The sequence below is a fragment of the Myxocyprinus asiaticus genome, chromosome 44 (assembly GCF_019703515.2).
Source record: "Myxocyprinus asiaticus isolate MX2 ecotype Aquarium Trade chromosome 44, UBuf_Myxa_2, whole genome shotgun sequence".
In the NCBI taxonomy this organism is placed as follows: Eukaryota; Metazoa; Chordata; class Actinopteri; order Cypriniformes; family Catostomidae; genus Myxocyprinus; species Myxocyprinus asiaticus.
Window position 1 is genome coordinate 2,046,664 of NC_059387.1, and position 24,701 is coordinate 2,071,364.

Sequence of the window (24,701 nt, forward strand, 5' to 3'; positions counted from 1 at the left end):
AAAAAAGAAACAAATAAGTATATAATGTGTAGGACTTATTATTACATTTTGATACATTTTTTGACATTACACATATGCACAATATACACAAACAGCTGGCTTTTCAAAACAAAACAAACAAACTCAATGCAATAATAGGCTAAAATATTCACCAAACCAAAGGTGGCTTCTACAAATGAAAGAGCTCTCTTTCCAAGTGTGCTATATGAATAATATCACTTTGTATTAATCCTGGCTAATTTGGACTATATTACATTATTATTATTTCAATAAGTAAACATTCCCAAAACAATGTTGTCTTAAAACTGATTTAAGACAGCTAAAGTAAGTATAATACAGTTTTGACATTAAACGTGTGCATCCATAATAATAATAATAATAAAAAAATAAATAAATAAAAAAAACATCAGTGTTGCAAAACAACACAAATAAACCAAATACAAAACAATAATCACCAAACAAATTACAAATCTCTAAAACGCAAAAGGGCACAGCGGAACATACAATAAATTAATATAAATGAATGAATTAATTAAGAGACTTATTTTACTGTGTAGACATGATCATATTAGACAACAAATTAGTAAACATTAAAAAAATTGTAAAACTGTTTTATTATTATTTCAGTATTTTTAGCAATTGGTGAAACACATATGTGTTTTTTTTTTTTTTATGAATAAACACATAAAATGACATTAAAATGAGCACGTGGTTCTTTTAGAACTCCTTGGGTCTGATCTGTCCATCGTGACCTGATGAGGGCGGGACTAGAGGATCTCATCCAATCAGAAAGCGTTCTCTGGTTCCGTTGGTTTCCGGTGTTAACAAGATGGCGCTGCGGGAGCTGAGCTCGCTGGAGAAATGTTTAGGATTGAAGAAGCCCAATAAATACAGCACACAGGGAGACAAAAAGGTGAATATATATAAAGAATAAAATTGGAGGTGATAAATCTTGAGTTATGAGCATGTAATACATTATAAAAATGTTGTCGCGGTAATATGTCAGATATTAGTGTTCATATCAATGAATGAATGACGTGTACGACAGCTCTGTAGTTCTCTGTGATATTTTCATATGATCCTTTTATCATTACTTTTATATTATTCTCTTTTTTTTATTGCACAGCTTAATGATGTTTAAATGATAAAAATGCACCTCTTTAAACTGTATATATTATATTTATTATTAATAATAATGACTACTAGCTGTTCACTGACAGTTTAATATCTTCAAACAAGGCCACATCACATAGCCATTTTTCATGAAAAGTTTAGGCTATACTTTATGAAATGTTGACCACTGACGTATAAATGAAAAATATGCATTAATAAAAGTGGAAAACAAAAAGATTTAAAAATAACAGCAAAAAAACATTTGCTCTCAGAGCTTATATAGAAACCAATACTGATGGTATGAGGGTAATGTACATATATAAATTCTGAGTCTACATAAAGTCATCACATTTTTATCATTTCACATGTTATTCAGAAAAACAAGTGGCGAAAGTCTATTTTTCGTAAAAGCCAGTGTTCAGAGATTTCACGCTCATACAAATACTGATCTGATCAGCTCCTGAGTTCCCTGCCTGACCTTCCCTTTCAATTCAGTTCACTCAACATTGCAGTGAAACACTTTGGGGAATTCCATTTCCACAATCTAGTTGAAGCCCTTGTATCATAACAGCAATCTTATGATTGGCAATGGTGTTTGTGCCCCACCCCCTTTAGGCACACATTTGCCCCATATAAGTGGGCACTCAAACACCATTTTGTCAGAATTTTCTTCCTTCAAGACCGACATTGTCTCGTCTTGACTACGACAATCATCTCATCTTGAACAGACCTCTCTTCGCCGTCGACATACACCTTCCAGCGGACGGGATTTTCCTGCAGATGCATAAAGACATTCTTCGCCTGACTCTCAGCGCTTGCAGCGAAAGATTCACCCGCCCCTTCTAGTGTTCTGTCAAAGAGATTCTCCGCCTCGCATCGGGTTCTTCGCCTCAGCGAGACATATACCCGCTTCCCACAGCATTCCGGCAGGAGCTGTATCCTTTGAGATATATATATATATATTACACGCTCTTCTCTAGGGTCGCTCTCGTTCTGAGGGACGATTCTGCCTCCCATGCCCTCCTAACCGCTTCCTCTTTAAGTCTCGAGGGACCACATGAGGAAGCACGGCGGGGCCACAAGGTAGAGATAGAAGAATCTGAGGAGGATGTCGTGCTGGCACGATCTTCCCATGCAGCGTCCTCACCAGTGCAGTACACACGTGATGACCTCCGGCCCTCTATGGATGAGCACGTGTTGTTGTATTCGGCAGGTCTGATGGCAATAATGATGCCGTGTCCCCTGCAGCTTCGGACATGGGAGAATGGTCCATGGACGATGTTGCAGCCCCTTCCCCCAGCGAGGGTGAGGAGTGCGTACACGCCATTGATATGAGTTTATCCGCTTCATTGTGCAGGCGGTCGAGGAGCTCGGCCTTGAGTGGTCGCCTTCTGTCAAGCTGAGAAATTCTTATCTGAATGAATGATTCCTGCACACCCTCCGCTGTCAAAAGACGTGGTTCGGGAAGCAGTGTCGTTCTTCATACGGAGCTTACTGCGACAGATCGGAGGGGCTGCCGTCCTCAGGCATATTTTAGCGTCTTTGTACTGTGATGCAAATAGCACTGTTAGTCCCCAGCGGGAAGAATCCTCCTGGAAGTATAGCGTAAAGCTAGAGCTCCTGCCTTTTCTATTATGTTTCGACACGCCCTTCCCTGCTATTCTTGCCGAGAACAAGTCAGTTTTTTTTCCTTGCATTGCTTGAATAGCGCGCGCACCTCGCGCTGAAGGCTGAGAAAACTCTTTCTTCCTCCAACCAAACTCACTCGCCGAGATATGCGTGGGTGATTGGTGTCTATTGTTAGCTCATTCGAGCCTTTATACTATTAGCACTGTGCACAGATGCGTGATGCGCTCTGAGTGAGAAGCTCCCGTCTGATAAGTGGCAGCTGTCTGCGCCCATTATATGTGCCCATTTGCGTGTTTAGTGATAGCGTGGCATGCTTCCAGAGAATCTCAGAAAAAAATCAACCCACACTCCACACAAAATGCTTCCGTCTTATAAACGGCAGCTCCCCTCAACACACGTGAAACTCGGCGTGTGTTGCATGGCGCGCATTACTGAGCATTTCCGAGCATTTCTCATTGTGCTAAAAAAAAAAAAAAAAAACAAAAAAAAAACAGTAGTGTGCGGTTATACATTCCGGTCCGCGACACGGCCGCCTTGCTTCAACAGTGTTTCATCCGCCACGATACAATGCAGGACACGCCCATTCTGCGCTTCGAGGTAGTAAATGTCCTCGTGAGAGACACAATAGGGGTTGTTCCCCGTACGGTGCACAGAGAGAATGTCACAGCCGTTATTTTCTCATCAAAACACAGAAAGACGGTGGCCTCTGGCCTGGCGCAATTCAAATGCCGATCTCTTTGGGTTCTGTTCATGATCACATACAAACCATTCTCTCTCTCTTATGTTTGCAGGCTCATAAACCATACCTTAGTGTACTTATTAACTTTGGCTCTGGCCATTCTTGAGAATTTGCCTTGCTTCCCCATTTCACACACTGTGCACAACCGCTTCCCAATTAGTGTCAAATATAAAGCGCCCGCTATCCCGTTACGTGAACGCATGGCGGGCGCTCACGGGCATGTCAGATTGGGTGCTAAAAAGGATCGAACACAGGTATTCGATCCAATTTGCACTCAGACCACCCCGCTTTAACAGGTCCTTGACTGTTCTGTCACGTGACGAGCCTGTATTCCATGCAAAAATTTGCAATCTCCTCGCAAAAGATGCGATGGAGATTGTTTCGAGCTGCCACATCCGCAAAGAGTTTTACAGCCGCTACCTTTTCTTCAGGTTTTCAGATGGAAGTGGTGACCATGGATGCGTCCAAACACGGGTTGGGGCGTGCGGTGCGATGGACGCCCGGCTTTTGGCACTTGGACGGGTACGAAATGGGCATGGCATATTAACTGCTTGGCTTTCCATTCCGACATAGTGAATCATCATGTTCTGATTCGGTCAGACAGTATGTCAGTGGTAACGTACATAAATCACCAGGGCGGCACTTAATCGCTACCAATGATGAGGCTGGCACAATGCCGCCTCGTGAGGAGCGCGCGCCACCTCCTCTCCCTGCATGCAACATATGTTCCGGGCCATCTGAACTGCGGAGTGGACGTGCTGTCGTGCCAGGAACCGATGTCGGGGGAATGGAGACTTCATCCTCAGACAGTTCTGAGGATTTGGGAAATGTTCGGCAAAGCAGAAGTCGACATATTTACCTCTGCAGAGACAGCCCACTGCCCTCTTTGGTACTCCATGTCCCAAGCCCCACTGGGGGTGGATGCCTTGGCCAACAAGTGGCAGACGAAACGCAAGTATGCGTTTCCCCCCGATACGTTTCCTTCACTCTGTCATCAGCAAAGTTCGAGAGGACAAGGAAACGGTTCTGTTGGTTGCGCCAAAATGGCCCAACCAGCTATGGTTTCTGGAAATGACGCCCCCCCATGGGAAATACCGCTGAGGACGGATCTGCTCTCACAAGCGCAGGGCATGATTTGGCATCCCCAGCCGGAGCTGTAGAACCTACATGTATGGCCCCTGAACGGAGCAGGGTGAACAAGCCTGAATTGGCTCAGTCTGTAATGAACACCATGTGTGTTTGTGGATTAGTGCTCTTCACGCAGCAAAGACCCAGTGAATTGCTTCATAATGGAGATCCTTACATTCCTTCAAGAGCAGATGGATGCAGGTCTTACTCCGTCAACGCATGAGGTTTATGTCGCGACCATCTCGGCATTTCACGCCCCAGAGGCTAGCTCCTCTGTAGGCAGACAGGATCTGATCATAAAGTTCCGTAGGGGAGCGAGGCACTTGATCTCCCCTCGCACTGCTATGGTTCCAACATGGGACTTAAATTTGGTGCTGAGGTCACTCACGAGCCCCCCGTTCGAACCATTGGAATCCGCTGAGTTGCGTATGCTCTCTAAAGACTGCACTGCTGTTGGCTCTGGCCTCAGTCAAACAGGTTGGTGATATACAAATGGTTTCGGTTGACAGTTCATGTCTGGAATTCGGACAGGGGCTTTTAAAAGCCACCATCAAACCCAAAAAAGGCAATGTGCCTAAGGTGCTTTCCACACCCTTTAGGGCTCAGATAGTCCACCTACAAGCTTCCTCTTCCATCACCATCTAATTCGGATGAGGAGCAATTAGTGCATTATTATTCCCCGTGCGGGCATTGCACACATATGTGGAGCGCACACACCAGCTTAGACTGTCAGATCAGCTCTTCGTTTGTTATGGAGGATGCACAAAAGGCATGCCCGTTTCCAAGCAAGGCTCTCTCACTGGATCGTTGATCCGATCGCCCTCACTTATGAATCACAGGGTGTGACATGCCCTATTGGCATAAAATCATATTCAACTAGAGTAGGGCTGCAACAACTAATTGATAAAATCGATAATTAAAATCATCGACAACGAATTTCAGTATCGATTAGTTGGATATATGCAGTAAGCACGGAGAAGCTCCGTCTGTGTCATTTTGCCCAGTGAAAATGTGTTGCATGATGAAACTCGTTAAAAAAATTACGGAGACAAATTGAAGTGGAAAAAACATGACCCAAGATGTCCAGCGCACGAGAGCACTTTATAAACACTTCAAAGAAAATCATAGTAAGCATACAGTTTAATGTGAAGCGGTTGCTGCATCAAGTGCATTGACAGAGTGATTGTGCTGTTTGATGTGCTTGAGAGTTGTTTCTCTCCAGTGCATAACTTACATTTTACTGCTGTTTTCTATGTTTTATAATGTATACATGTTATGAATTCAAAATCAGGCACGTATTTCCAGGTATTTTGCAAAACTGTCTGTTTTTACCACATGCGAGTCTCCGTTAAACTTCACTAAGCAAACGAGCGTGCGCATCCACGTCAATCAATCCACTCACAATGGAGAAAGGGAGCGCCATCATTTTGATTAAACTCGTGGAACATCATACTGTGCTTTCAGTTTCAATATAATCAGTCGGGCAGCTTTCATGGATGTCATGGTCATGTGTGCCGGTTTTGGAAGTGTTTTAGATCGTTTCTTTTCATGTAAACCGCATGTACTACAGTGAGCACCAGGATGAGACTTTTCACTGCGAGACTGAATTTGCACTGTGTTTGCAGATGGTTGTACTATGTTAAACTGTATATAATGCTGAATATAATGTATAATAACGCTAAGGGTCCTGATATTTGATAGTCCTGATAGTGCCCAATGTAATGTCTTATTTCACCAGTAAATTTATACCATGGAAAATATTATTTTACTGGATAAGCATGCACTACCCGTAAAAATTTATTTTTGAAAAGAATACTTTAGAAACATGTAATCAGTGACAATATGGTTTTAAAACTTAAAATATTAATTTAAAATACTTAAAATGTATGTTATCAGTGACAGTGTACAAGCATATGTATCTAACATAATTATGAATTTTTCAGCTGGGCAGCATTATTAATGTTTCTTCTCTGGTGTCACCATTGCCCTCTGCTGGGCTGATTTTTTATTTTTATTTTTTTGTCCCACTCCATCATTTTATTCACTCTTTAATAAACAGTACTTTTTAAGTTTTACAAGTAAAGGAACTGTTTTTTTATATGTCCTGAAAGTAATAATAATAATAAAAATCAATCGTTCAGTACAGTAAAGCCATCCAAATCCTTACGCCCTTTATAATTTCTATTTCTTAAAAAATAACATTTTAATGAAATAAAGGAAATTTTGTTATTTATCCGATGTACCAGTCGAATAAATAATCGATGATTAATCGTTTATCAAAATAATCATTAGTTGCAGCCCTAAACTAGAGGCATGGACAAACGGTGTATCCCTACAGGATATATGCTTTGTAGCAGGATGGACTTTGCAGAAAACGTTCGCAAGGTTTTATAACGAGGGGTGGGGGGAAAAAATATTTTTTTCATCCTGCACCAGCAACTTCCAGTTGTGGTTAAAAATGAAAACGAATAGCATGGCATAGATTAATTTTAAATAATAATTAAATACTATTAAATGATTTACAATGCTTAAAAAAAAATATATATATATATATATATATATAATCAGTTGAAGTAATAGTATTCATTGTGTTTTGATGGAGAACCAATATTTATTTTCTTGTGATTTTAAGAGATTTTTTACAAGGTTCTAAAGAAAGAAACTGAAAACTGAGATAGTCTTTTAAACTATAGAGCCATGTATTTAATCTTGTGGATGTTCCATGTTTTGTTCACAGCTCATACTGAATGTAAAAGGCCAGTTTATGTAATGTGACTCGTTCTGATTTTTTAAAACAGCTGTTAAATAAAAAGCTGAAGGGGAAAAAATAGAGTAAAAAAAAATAAATTTTGAAGAAACTGAAAAAAGAAATTGAAGGACAAGATGCATCGTGATGCATCAAGAATCGTTTTATAATCTAATAGTTACCCTTTGAATCGTAATCGAATCATGAGGCCAGTGAAGATTCACACCTCTATTTATAACCTAGACGTGGCGTCCAACGCTTCGAGTCCTTCTGTCTAGAGATCTTACTATTCCAACACCCAGTGGGTGAGCCTGAGCTCCTTATTACGGGTGGGCTACCTGTTATAATTTTAATACAGCCACCTGTATAGGCTGCTATCCAGTTTACTCCCACTAGAAGCCACAAGCACTTCTAATAAGAATAAAACCTCCCTCCCTACCTCTGGTTATGAAGGGGTTAAATAATACTGTGTGTATCATGACTCGTATACATCCTCAGATTAAGATTAACTTTCCTTCTGGTTTTCACCATGTGGGTTATTCATACACATTGGAAGACCTATTATAATAAGTCACCTCCCGACGGGCCTGTGACCTCATATACAGATTCGTGTAGATGAGTGTTTATACCCTGGTGTATCTCAGGTTTAATGGCAGAATGACATCACAACTAGTTGAATTTGACTCAACTAATGGGTTCAACTGGGCGACTATTAAAAATCAGTAGTCATGCAACCCCTAGTGTGTGCACCTCTGAGTATTATTAAAGGTTAAGCCAAAACTTTAGATGCTATAGTCTTGACAGCACATTAAGTTATAACATGCTTTATTATGAGTTAAAAGATGCATAAGGTGCCCAGAATACAGCGTGTGTCCATAACATAAACACTGCTTAAGTCCCAGGTAAACTTCGTTTTTGCGCGTTCTGGATCGCCTCACTCCTGGTTGACCGCGTTGCTTTTGTAAGTATACTTTTCTGACCGCGAATGAATAGGAACGCGTTCGACACATGCGCACTACAACTGCTTTGTGACACTCTTTTAGTACAGTTAATGGCCAGCGCATACGCAGATGACGCATGCAGCTGCGCATCTGTGCTCATGACGCAGTTTGCGTCACACATACTGTGCGCGGAGCATTCTGCAATGCTCACACCTGAAGTACACTTTGGCCTAGGGCTGCACAATTAATCGTATTTTAATCGCGATCACGATTTCTGCCTCTCACGGTTAATTAAGCATAACCATCTGCGATATTAGTGAGCTAGCAAATGAAAATTATCAGCCAGGTAAAGTTGTTAATTGTTCATTTTCATTATTGGCTGTGTCTACGGATGATAGACCAAATCACTAGCTCTTTCATAGTCCATTCACTTCACCTGACCAATCACGCTCTCTTCAGAAGTTCGCCACTGACCATTCACTGTTTCACTTTCCAGCACACGCTAAAATACAGAACCGCAGATGTTTACGAGTATCGCATGTGCCCGCACTGATCTGTAATATTACACGCATGAGGATAATGAAACAGTGTTATAGCATTCTCAAAGTGGATCTGTGCTCGATGCTCATTAATTTAATGACATCTTGTGCTTTGATCATGTATGTAACATACGGAACAGACATGATCTGTGTTCGGTTCGTGCACACCGCTAACGTGCGCTGACAGCGTTATATTTAAAGCGCTCCAGATTTACTTCAGTTGCACATTTGCATAATTCCAAATATGTTTGGCCATAACAAGTGTTTAAACAAATCTAAAGTAATTCCATGGCACCAGGGTTGTGTGGAGCGAGGAGGAAATAAGAGCATTTCACCATGTATGGAAGGAGCACAAAGTCTGTCACCTCTGCTGGTAACACACAGAAAGTCTTCCTTTAAAATAAAAGGTTTGGTAAAATAATAGGCTTCCTTCAAAATAAAGGGTTGAGACTGTATAGCAATTCTGTGTGCTCTATTACAGAAATATATTACTCTTATGTATGGGAATATAATAATGTTAATAATTTAAAGAATGGATCTTAAAAGATGATGCCAGTGTAAACACCTTACAGAGTAACTGTTTCTATTAGCAGGAAAGAATGGGCAAAACGTGACTTAATTTTGGTCAAAAGAAATCATTTACTATTTTGTAATTCTAACAACTTGTACAACTAGAGCTACATGTTTAATGTAATTTTATGTTTTTTGTTCTTTTAGAATCGATATCCAAGCAGTGGCAAAAGTATTTTTTAATTTTTTTTAATTGTGCAGCCCTGTTACATAATAAAATGTTTTCAAATTACAGAATAATCGTGATAATCATTTTCACCATTATCATGCAGCCCTTCTTTGGCCTTTAGACACGTGTAAATACCAGGCGGTAACGGCAGTGTGTCTCAACTGATCACACGTGATCAGATCGCCCAAGACAGATGTTAATACCAGGTGGAAACAGGGTCAAAAACTCACTAAACAACACACTTAACTTCATGTTGCTAGTAGATGTTTAACAGTATTTATTTCTCTAATTCTAGGTCCCTGTTCTCCAAAACATCAATGGACCATCATTGGTTGGTCTGGTCACCATAGCGACCCATCTGGTCCATGAAGCTAAGAGAGCAGAGCTATTAGGGGCCAGTGCTGAGCAGAGAGCTGTGGTGCAGCAGTGGCTCGAGTACAGAATCACCCGACTGGACAGCTATTCTAAAGATGAGCTCAAACTTATACTGAAGGTAACATTGTAATCAGGTGTTATTGCACATTAACATTTCCTTTCTTTTCCTTGTAGTGTTTTGTCCATCTCTGTAATGTTTGAGAAGTGTTGACAAGCAGATATTATAGCGGTTATTATTTCAGTAACTTCCAGGATCCAAAGTTTTGCCACACCTGCCAAAGCAGCACAACAATCTGGTTCCAGATGTAAAAAAAATCCCATTCATTTTCTTCATAAGAGAATTGATTTTTATCAATAACTTATAAACCTTTAACCCTCTGGGGTCTGAGGGTGTTTTGGGCCCTGGAGAAGTTTTGACATGCCTTGACATTTGTACTTTTTCAATTGCTTGAATACATATTAATGGCTAAAGTCTGATAACACTGTATTCAGCACAAACTGGGCTACAATAATATGTGAACAACATGTATGTACATGTTTGTATTTTTGAGAAAATAATGTTTATGCGTGGTCACTGAAATAAGGCCATATAACACATACTAAACATTTGTTTTATTTAAAAGTAGACATTTTAAGCTTTTTTAGACATATGTTTCATGTTTGTGTGATAAGTATTCGCGGAGTTTCAGTTCATTTTTGTGACGTGTTTCAGAAAGATGCTCGCGGAGACAGAGACGGCTGAAAGCACACCCTGTTTATTTTCTTTATTTTACAAAAACAAAAAAGGTTTTGTTGTTATTGTGAGTGTACACAAATAAAAGTAGACCCTTTATAGTCTCTAATGATGTCTTATACTTATCTGTATGCCCAAAATGACGGAGTATTTTTTTGTTTCCGCTGTTATGAGGAATAAAATCCAGCAGTATGCGCCGGCGTGTCCGTCAACGCCAGAGGGTTAAAGACAAAAGCTTCTGTGCTCTGAGGTTGCTCATCGATGTAACATGCTTCTGTTGAAGACATCCGTCAGCATTATTTCATCTTCATTGTTTAAAAATCGTATTTAATAGCAGAATTCCTGGGGAAGAACTACACTACCCATGATCCTGAGGAGAAAGATCCACCAATAAGAGAATCACAGCAAACAAAGTGCGCCAAAAGAGCTCTGCAGCAACTGTCCACTCCCGTGATGCAATGGAGTCACTCTCCCTACACTCTCAAACTACTCGTATATTTGTATATATGTTGTTTCTATATTTTTTAATTTAACAACTTTAAATAAGTAGTTTTGTGTTTTTCCATTGCTTTTAATTTGAATGCGTCGTTTGCAATGCTTCATGGGATTGTAGTTCATTCCCTCATTAAATATGTTAAGGACACAGTCTCGAACCTCTGTCATTTAATGCAATTTTCAAATATTGTTTTGCTTCTAATCAAAGTTTGTAATGTTGTGATTCACCTCAGAGCTGGTTGATTTGGTTCATGGCTTACAATTCTTTTATGAAGCATTTTATGAAATCCCTTTGGAAAAAATAAATAGGAAAAATACCGGAACAAGACGGCTGAACAAGTGGGTGGGCACTGTTGCACTTAATGGCGGGTGAATTTAAGAAACTAAAGACTGGCAATAAACATTTCTTCCTGGTCATTAACTGCAATTTGCATTTTATTTATTATTTAGCTGTTTTTCCTTGCATATTTATGACGAAGTTAACTGTGTTGCAATAGCATCTTAACCGAGAAACTGCAACTCTGCGAGCCATCATGATTTTGTTCTTCATGTTTTAATTTTGGTGGATTAATATGAGGAAAATTTCACATGTTTGTGTCAGCAAATAGAGTTCTGTGGAAAATAATCGTAGATTGACTTCTGATGGTTCATTTTCCACTGAGGTAAAGGTCGTTAGATGACATGCGAGTAGTAACAGATATTTGATTCGAATCCCTCACGTCACATCAGCGACGGTCAGATTATCATTCCTCCAGTTGATTCAAACCATGTGTCATGTTCCAGTTCCTAATAAAGTTACCAGCCAACTGGCATTTTATTTACTTACAGAAGCCACTCTTTACTTGCATTTATGAAGACTCGCATCTAAAACGTGTTCAAAACATAGCAATTCATTGACTTGACATCATCTCATTGATTCTGATGAGTGTCTGAATAAAACGGCACTCCAAACAGACGAGCTCATCATCTATACCAGTGGTTCTCAAACTGTGGTACGCAGCACGACCCAGGATATTTACTTTAAAAAAAATAAAATGTTTTCCATGTTTTATTTCTAATGTGTATGATTACAATTGTAATATATCTTTAAGATAGCCCACCTTTTTCTTTTTTTATATTGGCAGTGCAGGATGTGAATAGGTAACGTTCTCATTGCGCGCGGCTGCGCTGATGTCTCTGTGCGCACACCACAATATTATTCCTACGCAGAAAACTGAACAGCAAAAACTGATGTGATTGAGGCAAGATATCATTCTGTTTATTTTATGCATTCTCAGACTTCCTTATAGTCTTTGATCTTAAATAGTGTTTTTGAGAGAAATGGAGTGCGAGTCTGACAGCGCTATGTGACGAACACTGCTGCTATTGTCACCTGTGGCCGGGTCCGCCTATGACTAGAGGGACGGAAAATACTTAATTTGATAAGTTTTAAAGTTAACAACTGGTAAGGGCATGATTCAGAGTAAAATAAACCTCAGATAGCTTACTGCAGCCGCTGTTTTCATAGATCACATGCACATTATCACATATTTTTAAGGGTGATGCTAGCTGCATAATTTTAGGGGGGCTGAGATGAAAAACAGGGTCTAGCAATGCCCAAGCTCCAAATTTCTAAATATATAGTAGTTTGTTTGAACTGGATTGCAAAACTTTTAAATGTTAATGTTAATATTGTATGTTTGATTTTAGAAACACACTCTTGTTGATTGTGTAAACTGCAGGAATATTGATATTAATCAAATATGGCATTGTGTATGTTGCTCACAATACGTAAGACTACGCAGAAATGTATATCTGCCGAATGCTGAAAACATATTTGAGTGAACATTGGGGGTGACTAGGTGGTACTTCAATGTTCTGATTTGATCGATGGTGGTACTTGGCCTTAAAAGTCTGAGAAGCACTAATCTGTACGGTCACACATTTCTGACCAGTCACAGAAATGGGGTGGATCAGAATCATCCACACTGCTTTAATTGACAGGCTGAGGGCAGCAGAGGTCACATGATGTCCTGCGATCAGTTCAGAAGGTATAAAGCGTATGTCGGGGGACAGTGAGAGGTGTTCTCGTGAACACAGATGCTCAGCAGGACAGACACCTCTCGGCAGTAGTTGTCAGTGTGTGGCGCTGTACGTGTCTGGAGCCGAGTGCTGTTGATCGCTGCTTAATAGTGTCAGTTTAAACAGTAATGAAGGGCTGATGTAGCACCCATGGCACGCCACTATCTCACCAACTCACAGCACTCTGAAAGCCAACATCACAACATTTACTGCAGGACAAACAGGAGTGCCTACAGACACTGCAGTAACTACAAGACTCAAGGGACACTTCACAATGACCAGGATGAGACTGTTACTGGACTGGTGAAGTCTCCACAAGGGTAATTGACAGGCCCTGCAGTGTGACATGCTATACTCCCATCTAACATTGTTTTAATTATTTTGCCTCTTTAATGACATTATTAATTGAGAGACCACTTGGAATATTCAGACGTTATGCATCACCCACAAACTGTGCTCCTCAGCACTCCAGGTCCTTTTCAAAACGTTTTAAAGTGCAAAACATTGCGTTACCAGTTTTGCTAGAAGAGCATGTTCTTGTGAGATGTTGTGACAAGTAAGCTTGGCATGGCAGTAAGCCATAAGAGGTCATGTTTACAGTCATTTTACCATTGTTAAAGGGCCGTGGTGTGCACAATGTCAAGCAGAGTGTCAGCTTATTGCTTTAAAAACGTAGTCACAACAATATGATAAAAGAAACCTGTTTAATAAATGATTAACTCTATTATTATTAATAATTATTATTATAAAACTGATACTTCCTGTCCCGAATGCTGATTGGTCAATAGAATGTTCCATTTCTGATATACCAGCTCCTGTGTACATCACTGCACAGCACACGTAGAGGCCGACTATTAACCTTTGTTAACATCCGTAACTCTCACTGAAACTGTTTTCTGAGCAGCTTTCTGAGTCTTTCAAGCACATTATGTCTGATATCTCCTTCGAATGGTCTCATGAGCAAATGACAGCTCGCATTAGCGCTCTTGTCACGATTAAAAAACGCTCCAACCATTTGATACAGTTGCCAACTTGCTGCGTGGCCACTACATGGTCGGAAATTAAGGAGAGCTTGAAGTAAAAATGGCATTAAAAACCCTTAAACTGCTCCCGAAATTCAAATGTGAGGGCAAAAAATGCCCTTGTAATGAATTGATCTGTTTTTTATTTGTAACCTCTGATATTTGATGATGTAATTTTTAGGGTAAGACTGACGTATACATTCTCAGACTTAAGAATATGTATTAATGAATTGATTTACATTTTGACATCAACGGATAAGACCAAGTTTATGTTTTAAATTGTTAGAAAAAATGATGCCCTCATAAAAAACTCCCCTGAAAATCATATACAGGGGACAAGTATTGACCCTAATTGTAAAAGTTAGTTTTCTGAAATAAAACAGTGGCTGATCTGAACACTGTTCACTGCCTCCATTAGCCCTCAAGACGGTGTGCTATAGTGTGCACAAGTGCTGAAGATGCTGCTGTCCCCTGAGACCTGCACACACAAGATCCACCCCCGCTGTAGTATGCAGGCTTTGGAAAGTTTTACATCAAACTCCTCTCGCTCTGTTAGCTGAGGAAGAGAGATGGACAGCCCACAGACACATCTGTGTGTTCAGTTAAGAGACAACGGTCTGTGGCTTTATATATTATCCAGTGAGGGCCTGGATTCTGACATGGAGCTTAATATTCAGGAATCCTACAGTCATGAAAAACTTGGAAAATCAGGGAATTTTTATAAAGTCAAGGACATTTTCTATGGTGAATTTAAATTTTGATAGTTTTGATTAAAAAAAAAAAGTGTGTGTGTGTCTGTGTGTGTGTGTGTGTATATATATATATATATATATATATATATATATATATATATATATATATATATATATATATATATATATATACAGGTGCATCTCAATAAATTAGAATGTCGTGGAAAAGTTAATTTATTTCAGTAATTCAACTCAAATTGTGAAACTCGTGTATTAAATAAATTCAGTGCACACAGACTGAAGTAGTTTAAGTCTTTGGTTCTTTTAATTGTGATGATTTTGGCTCACATTTAACAAAAACCCACCAATTCACTATCTCAAAAAATTAGAATATGGTGACATGCCAATCAGCTAATCAACTCAAAACACCTGCAAAGATTTCCTGAGCCTTCAAAATGGTCTCTCAGTTTGGTTCACTAGGCTACACAATCATGGGGAAGACTGCTGATCTGACAGTTGTCCAGAAGACAATCATTGACACCCTTCACAAGGAGGGTAAGCCACAAACATTCATTGCCAAAGAAGCTGGCTGTTCACAGAGTGCTGTATCCAAGCATGTTAACAGAAAGTTGAGTGGAAGGAAAAAGTGTGGAAGAAAAAGATGCATAACCAACCGAGAGAACCGCAGCCTTATGAGGATTGTCAAGCAAAATCGATTCAAGAATTTGGGTGAACTTCACAAGGAATGGACTGAGGCTGGGGTCAAGGCATCAAGAGCCACCACACACAGACGTGTCAAGGAATTTGGCTACAGTTGTCGTATTCCTCTTGTTAAGCCACTCCTGAACCACAGACAACGTCAGAGGCGTCTTACCTGGGCTAAGGAGAAGAAGAACTGGACTGTTGCCCAGTGGTCCAAAGTCCTCTTTTCAGATGAGAGCAAATTTTGTATTTCATTTGGAAACCAAGGTCCTAGAGTCTGGAGGAAGGGTGGAGAAGCTCATAGCCCAAGTTGCTTGAAGTCCAGTGTTAAGTTTCCACAGTCTGTGATGATTTAGGGTGCAATGTCATCTGCTGGTGTTGGTCCATTGTGTTTTTTGAAAACCAAAGTCACTGCACCCGTTTACCAAGAAATTTTGGAGCACTTCATGCTTCCTTCTGCTGACCAGCTTTTTTAAAGATGCTGATTTCATTTTCCAGCAGGATTTGGCACCTGCCCACACTGCCAAAAGCACCAAAAGTTGGTTAAATGACCATGGTGTTGGTGTGCTTGACTGGCCAGCAAACTCACCAGACCTGAACCCCATAGAGAATCTATGGGGTATTATCAAGAGGAAAATGAGAAACAAGAGACCAAAAAATGCAGATGAGCTGAAGGCCACTGTCAAAGAAACCTGGGCTTCCATACCACCTCAGCAGTGCCACAAACTGATCACCTCCATGCCACGCCAAACTGAGGCAGTAATTAAAGCAAAAGGAGCCCCTACCAAGTATTGAGTACATATACAGTAAATGAACATACTTTCCAGAAGGCCAACAATTCACTAAAAATGTTTTTTTTATTGGTCTTATGATGTATTCTAATTTTTTGAGAGAGTGAACTGGTGGGTTTTTGTTAAATGTGAGCCAAAATCATCACAATTAAAAGAACCAAAGACTTAAACTACTTCAGTCTGTGTGCATTGAATTTATTTAATACACGAGTTTCACAATTTGAGTTGAATTACTGAAATAAATGAACTTTTCCACGACATTCTAATTTATTGAGATGCACCTGTGTGTATATATATATATATATATATATATATATATATATATATATATATATATATACACACACACACACACACACACACACACATTATCAATTATTGAATTATGAAACTATCAAAATTATATATACACTTTGTATTTTATTTATTTATTTGATCAAAACTGGTTTAATGTTAGTGTAATCTTTATTAAATATGTAAGGCAGCACTGTCCACTGATAGCCTTGCAAATATCTCTTCTGTTGTGCATGTTGTACTGTATGTCATATCCTGTGCTGTTAAAAGTACCAAATCGTAATACTTAAAGGTGCACTCAGTAACTTTTTGCTTGTGTCATCTTGGACTTACAGTGACACCTAGAGGTGTGGATGCAGCATCATTCAAATTTAATAGTTTTCAGTTACTGATGCCATTGTAGAAATGTACTATTCACAATCAGCCATGATTAATTTAATCTAAGAGTGAAAGTGTCCAATAACAGGGGAGTTACTGAGATTAAGCGAGTAGTATTTAGCTGGTCAAGTGATTCTAAAATGGCAGCCCCCATGAGGGCACCCATGTAGAATAAAACAGCTTTTATAAGGTTACTGATATGACTAGAGTCCTCATCTCATGTGAGCGGTCATGATTTTATACATATATTTCAAAATTACAATTCATTTCTTTAGGAGTAATACTCCTTAAATGGGAAAAAATTACTAAGTGCACCTTTAAGTAAATGTAAAGATACCTTTTTTGGAAACTCACTCAAGTTTGATGAAAACACTTAAAGGTTTTTTTTTTATTTTTTTCATGGAAAATTATGCAAAAAAAATGTCCCTACTCCCTTAAAGATATGAATGAAATAAGTGTCCTGAGATATCTCACTGGTCTCTGTGACAGCTGTAGAGTTTGTAAACAGCAAACAAAAATGTGTTTGCAAGGACTGATGACATTGACGCTTTTCACTTGTCAATCATTTTGCTCGTTCTCATTTGAAGCGGATCATTAAGGCTGTGATTCATAACGTTTGACATTTGAGGGTGTTTTTGTGCCACTGTTGAATTTGACAGCCACAGGAACAAACAATGCTGCTCTTTTGCTTGGTTTTGGTTTTAAAATCATCTTTGGAGGGTGGGGTTTTTTAATGAGGGGGTGTGGCTAATTCAACAACTCAGTCACGTGAAAGCTTGAGAACGCTAAAATCGCTTACAACACCTTTAAGTGCAAGTATTAAAATAACTGATATTAAATGCATGTAGGTTTCAAAAGTACAAGTAAATGACCTAAATAATGTCACAACTGATTATTCCAACCTTGTTCTGATTATAGAAACCTTGTTAAGTGCTGTGCGTGAAGCTGTAAGGTTATATGGCTACTCTCACCAAGGGTTTTCTTAAATTAAGGGGTGTCTTGTAACCGACAGAGTCGATGTTGAGAATATGTAGGAGTTCACTCAAGAACTGCTCTGACTGATTCATTGAGTGAGTGAATGTCCTACTATGGTGGCCCTCTGATGAGCAACACGACAAACACTTTAAAGGAATGTTCCGGGTGCAATACAAGTTAAGCTCAGTCGACAGCATTTATTGCATAATTTTGATTGCGTCGTCCCCCTTTTCTTTAAAAAAAAAAAAAAGCACAAATCTGTGTTCCAGTGAGACACTTACAGTGGAAGTCAATGTGCCCAATTTTTAGAGGGTTTAAAGGCAGAAATGTGAAGGTAATTTTATAAAAGCACTTGCATTAATTCTTCTGTTAAAGCTCATGTATTATTTGAGCAGTAAAGTTGTATAAATCATCATTTTTACAGTCATTTTAGGGTTTGACGTTACATTGTCATGGTAACAAAGTTGTAAAATTGGCTCTAACTTTACACAGATGCGATTAGTAAGTGATTTTCTCACACTTTTGAAACAGTGGGTATTTTAATATTCAAAAATTGGCCCCATTCACTTCCATTGTAAGTGTCTCACTGGAACACAGATTTTAGCTTTTTTTAAAGAAAAGGAGGGACGAGTCAAAATTAATTTTTGTGTTCATCATTCTATTATGCCACAAATGCTGTCGATTGAGCTTATCTTGTATTGAACCTGAAACTTTAACGTTTTATCCCGCAAAAGCCTGCATAGAGGTCTACGTGGATTTTTCAATCTGAAAACCAAAAACCGGAGAGAGAAAAAAAAAGACATTAGGCAAATGAAGGTGCTTTCCCTCTCTGTCAAAGACAACCAAAAAACATTGCCAAATATCTGATTTACTTTTAATTGGTTTCAAAGTTTTGTATGTAACTTTCTTTAATAAAGCATTAAAATCTGAAGCACAAAGGGATCCGCCTTCATGCCTTTAGACATTTTGTCTCCGAGTGTTACTTTCCTCCGCATAGAGAAATATTTCTATGAATTAGCCACCAACCCTGCGCCTGCAAATTGTTTATTTTTTTGTTGCTGCTGCACAATAGACAAATAACACGAAGAACATTCTGTACCTTAAAAGCACAAAATTAATTTGAAATATTTTTTTTTTCGATATTTATATTTTGTGGGAGTACTGCGAGTCAATTCTTTTTCCCGCTCCTGTGCACACATCAGTTTCTACACCACCTGCGATGTAATAATGGTGGATTTACAGTATGAAGTCATAATACGGCCTCTATGATATCATAATGGTGTCTTCATGATATCATAATCATGGGCCTCTGTAACATCATAAAGACAGAACGATGACATCATAGAGGGATTTTTATGATGTTATAACGGGTCTTTATGATGCCTAAATGGTGCCTCTGTCATAATGTGGTCTTTAGGATGTCATAATGGGACCTCTATGATGTCATAATGTGTTTCTGTGATAAAGCAGTTTATGATGTCATAACAGGGTCTTTAATGTCATAATGGGGCCTCTATGCTGTCAAAAAAGTGAATCTGTGATGCGATAATGCAGTCTTTGTCATAACGAGGTCTTTTTAATGTCATAATGGTGCTTCTGTGATGTCATAATGGGATCTAAATTGAATTTTCATCACACTAACACCTCTTTTACATTGCACGCCGAAGCAGCGCGTCAGCTGAACCGAAGTTGTGCGTCATGTCACTTTCGCAGCAAGCAACGCGTGTGCTTTTACACCAGCAGTGTTTCTGCTGCAGAAACTGTTGCAGTCTATACAGAAAATAGTTATAAAATGGTTATCAGAAGTGAGCTATTGATAAGTGTTACAAGACTGATCATCATGAAATGATGCTGGTGTAATCTAATGCAGTCTTATAGAATTATTCAGTGTAGTGACAGCCAACATGATAAGCTCTGCTCATTTTGAAACATCATTATTTAGTGGAGGGAGAGGATGATGAGCCTGAATGTTGTTTTGCAGAACGATTTGATCACTCGGTTTGGCTCGATCTCGCTTAATAATATAGTCAGAAAATTTGAACTTTGTTCAAACACCAGCCACAACGTTTAAGTGTTGAATATTTTCCTCACAAAAAGAATGCCCTTCCAATATGTTAACTCACCATCTTCACCAACAGCCAGGTACAGCATCCCATGTTTTTTCCTTTGTTAATTAATCCTTGTAAAAATTTGAGGGCAATAGAGCACTTTAATACAAGTGTCTTTCAGTACAAGACTGAGGTAAGTTCTGAATTTACAGACTACACGTGCTGTGGCGTACATTTGTTTACATTTGGCAACACTCTGTGTATGGGTATTGCTGTTAACCCTTTAGAACTGCCCTCAATGTAATAGTATATAAAAGGGCAGTTTTATTTTGTTTGTTTAAGCCTATGACTTGTAGTTTTAAATATGCACTGCTTCTGTCCTGGTTCGGAGTGCGGTGTTAAACAGGTGTTAAACAGGCGCAAGTGATCGTAATGCTTCAGAATATTTTCAAAATACTTGGAATATTCTAAATAATATAGACCCAGTGAGAATTTTTCCTTCACCTCTTTTGAAGTTTGTGGGCTTAATGGACCACGTAAGCATAACAACCCATGCCGGTATTTATTGAGAGCCATCACTATTACTAAGCCTCATGCTGTTTACATCTGCAGCTGTGTTGTTTTTGTGGTGTGCAGTTGCAAGTACAGTAACATGTTGTCACTTTTTTTTTTTTTTAAAGTTGCAGTAAATGTAGCAACAGTCTTCAAACAGTAGCAGTGCTTTTGTACCTTGGTGATTCTGCTCAAATGCTCATGAACCATGTACATGGTCATATACTGTGCTTTTTGTGAAGAACTCTTAAAATATGTTAAGTGCAGTACAAGTTGTTTTCCTCTTTTTGATTGTATGCATGATGTCAGAAATGTGGTTTACCCTCCAAAATGTTAAACCCTCAAATTTTACTGAGGTGTACTCAGTTTTTTTATTTTTATGTTTATGCCACCTAGATGTGTAGATGCAGCATCATGCAAAAAATTCTCTGTTACCGATGCCAATGTAAAAATGTGCTATTCCCAGTCAGCCATGATTAATTTATTCTGTAAGTGAAAGCGTCCAATTACAGGGGATTATTTAGACAAAGCAAGTAATATTTGTCTGGTCAGATGATCCTAACTGCTCATGAATGTGCGCCCAGGACCGTATGTAGTATAAAGCAGCCTTTTCTCTAAGACTGATATGACTAGTCAAGTAAGTGTATCACACTCATCTCATGTCAGTGTGCATCATTATAAACATTTAATAATAATAATAATAATAATAATAATAATAATAATAATAATGCTGTTCTATTGCACACTCTGTTGAAATATTTAGCAATTAGAAATAGAAATACTGAGTGCACATTTACCTTTGCTTGCCCATTATTGGCAGCACATTGGGCTCTTACTGACCTCCTTCACACTTGCCTTGCAGGAACTTAACCAGTACCTGGAGGACAAAGTTTACGTGGCTGGGAACGTCTTCACCCTGGCAGACATTCTCCTGTACTATGGGATTCATCACATTATTGTAAGTGTTTTCCTCAGAGACAGACTTCAATGTAGAGACCCAATTAAACCCAATTAAAACAGTCAGATGCTTGAAGCGCATGAGAAGAAACCTGACACAGCAGTAGAGATGAGACACACTGACGTCTTCTCAAGTTTAAGAAGCCTGAAGGAGCCCACTGAGAGAGCAAGAGAGGGATGAAATGAGATTTAGAGAGAATAGAAGATCACATGTTTACATGTCAGAGTTTGTAACTGACTGACAGAGAGTTGTCATTACCCAGAAGGCATTGGTATGTCACTCAGTTTTAAACACTGAAGATAAGGTCAGATAGACGTACTGGATATCTCTAGTGTTATGTCCGTATTTTTTTGTTTAATGTCCACTGCCTCATTCTTCTTCTGTCTCTCTCAGGTGGATTTGGCCATACAGGAGAAAGAGCATTATCTGAACGTCACCAGATGGTTTGATCATATCCAGCATTATCCAGGTGTACGACACCATCTGCCTCCTGTGGTGGTTCTGAGGAACAGAGTTTACCCAAGTGGTCACTACTGAAACCCTTCATAACTTCATTCTTTATTGTTAAATAAGCCAGACCTTGAGGCCACCATATCATCCCCCAGCTGACAAACAGCTGTCCCATTGGGTTAGGTGTAACACCCCAAACCTGATGTTTGTCCAACTGGTCAGGACAAGTAAAGCAGTCTTTTGTGTTTTTTGTTTAGATTTCTTTTACTTTTTTTTTTTTTTTTTTTTTTTTTTTTTTTGGGGTGGGGGGTTTCTCTGTTTTGTGTGTGCTGTCAGGAAAATAATGCTGGCTGGTCTTTGTTTGTTTTTTTTTATATTTTGTTGTTTTTGATGTAATTTATTTTATTATTATTTTTTTTGTTGTTCTGTGTTGGTTTTTTTTTTTTGTTTTGTTGTTTCTTAAAGGAAGGTTTGTTCCAATTGTGTGCTTCGAGGTACTTACCAGGGACTTAAAACGAAATGTTTTTAAAATGACAATACTCTGAGCTAAGGGGTGGGTGAAATTCCAACTGCAGTGTTGCCAGATCTCACAAGAGAAATAAGCAACCTGGTCTGGAAAAACAAGCCTTCAGTATTTAATTTTTTTTCCTGTGTGGTGGATTTATCAGCATAGAAATCATAACCCGGCATGCATCAGATCTGTATTAATATATCATATCTAACAGTAATTCAGTGAAGACTTGAAAACATCTGAGAAATGTACTTTTTACATCTAATAATGTTTTAAAATTATAATTATACATCGTTGTTATGTTATAAAGGTCTTCATTCACAGAATGCAACATCCACAATGGGCAATTAGGCAAATAAATGTGTGATGCAGCAGTTTCCTTCAGGATCAAAGCACGTTTCATTTTTTCAGACAGCATGAAGAGGTGTAGTTCCAAAAATGTACTGTGATAAACCCTTTAGTTAAAAAAAAATTATCTGAACTAAATTAACCAGTTATCAGCATTTAAAAATAATGTTTTCACTCCAGAACAACTGAAAATCACATTGTTGCAGTTTTTGGTTACATTCTGCTACAAATTCAGTTTTCGTTCCTTGAACCGTTTTTAGTCCCTGGTACAATCTCCAAAGTTGCTTATTGCAAAGAGTTTAACTCTAATAACGTGAATATTTAAATCTATAATTAGTAGATTGAATGTAGTCTTTAATAATCATGAAATATGGAATGTTCAGTTTGGCCCTCATTGTTGTGCTGCAAATGATCATATTTCTCTCTTCCTTCAGTTGATATTTTCCTCTGCTGTTTGTCGCTTATGGTCTCAGTGTTGGTGTGGGCAGTAGACTGGGCTTTGACAGCATGTCATGTTTGTGCTCGGGGGCAGCAGGCAGACGACCAGCTATAGCCGCACTGACAGCTCTGGTGTGCTTTGATCCTCATGTGCTCTTCATTCCATCCACAGCCTGTGTCACTCAAACCAAAATTCTCCTGCACTGTGCCTTTATTTAGACACAAGTGCAAACACTGCAAAAAATCTATTTCTTAATAATAATAATAAATGATTAAGAAATAGTCTTGTTTTCCAATAAAAAGATATAAATATAAGAAGCAATACTGTGTAAGATAAGACATGTTTTCAGAAAATATATCTTGGATTTTGAAAATATCTTCTTTAAGAATGAACCACACTAAATTGTTTCAAAAAAAAAAAAAAAAAAAAAAATATATATATATATATATATATATATATATATATATATATTTGTGCACAATACAAGAAAAAAAATGTCAATGAGGTAAGAAAAATAAACCTCATGTGAGGTATATTTTCTGAAAACTAGTTTTAATATTTTATGCTGTTTTGCCTCTCAAGTAAGTGAATGGGAGTTTATTTAGAAGATATTTGCAATGGATAACAATACAGTGCAGAAATACAGTGCAGATTTTTTTCTCGTCATTATTAGATGAATTGTCATTTTAGCAACCATTTTTATTGACAATCTGTGCATGTCATTACATTTTCACAGCACAAAATGAAGGCGTATTTATAAAGGGTTCAAAACAAACAAGATTTTCCACTTCAAGGAGATTTGTTTCTGATAATATACAGTAGTTCTTAATATAGCGTCATCAGTCATAAACTGATGTGTAAACATTTCAAAGCATCTTTTGTGGAACAGGATGTTTCGTACAACATGCAACATGTGGCCAGTCTGGTTTGAAGTTATTCTGTCAGCAGACTTTATGGTGGAAAATCCTCTTCTTATGAAAGAGAGATGCCTATTTGCACATTCACTTATCTTCTGTGCATATGCTGACAAAAACATGCCTCTGTTCTTTTTATTATACTTCCTTTCCTGTAATCCTTCTTTATGAAACGTCTGCCGTTCTTAAAGCTCAAGTTTGTGTTCTTTAATGTCAACAGTGCGTTGTCCTGTGCCAATAAATGAAAAAGGGAAAACAGAACTATTAGTGTCTTTTTTTCATGAGTCCTTCTGGATATATGACACATCCCCTTTTTTACAGAATTCAAAGAATTTTCATCTGACATTCAGTGTGTCCATAGAGGAACCGCAGTGGAACAAAGCGATGTG

At 38.5% G+C, this 24,701-nt stretch overlaps 1 protein-coding gene and 1 long non-coding RNA gene across 2 annotated transcripts in view; both read left to right on the forward strand.

Moving 5' to 3' along the window:
- The window catches only part of LOC127434267 (uncharacterized), a 220,497-nt gene extending 195,924 nt beyond the window's left edge, over positions 1–24,573 (forward strand). The window contains exon 2 of the long non-coding RNA XR_007896009.1: positions 23,036–24,573. This is a non-coding gene — a long non-coding RNA (uncharacterized LOC127434267). The remainder of the gene's footprint in view (positions 1–23,035) is intronic.
- eef1e1 (eukaryotic translation elongation factor 1 epsilon 1) lies at positions 803–23,872 on the forward strand. Its single transcript, XM_051686871.1, has 4 exons — positions 803–913; positions 9,870–10,067; positions 21,555–21,650; positions 22,044–23,872. Exons 1-4 carry the CDS (start codon positions 830–832, stop codon positions 22,185–22,187), a joined length of 522 nt encoding a protein of 173 aa, XP_051542831.1. The 5' UTR covers positions 803–829; the 3' UTR covers positions 22,188–23,872.
- Positions 24,574–24,701: the final 128 nt, after the last annotated feature.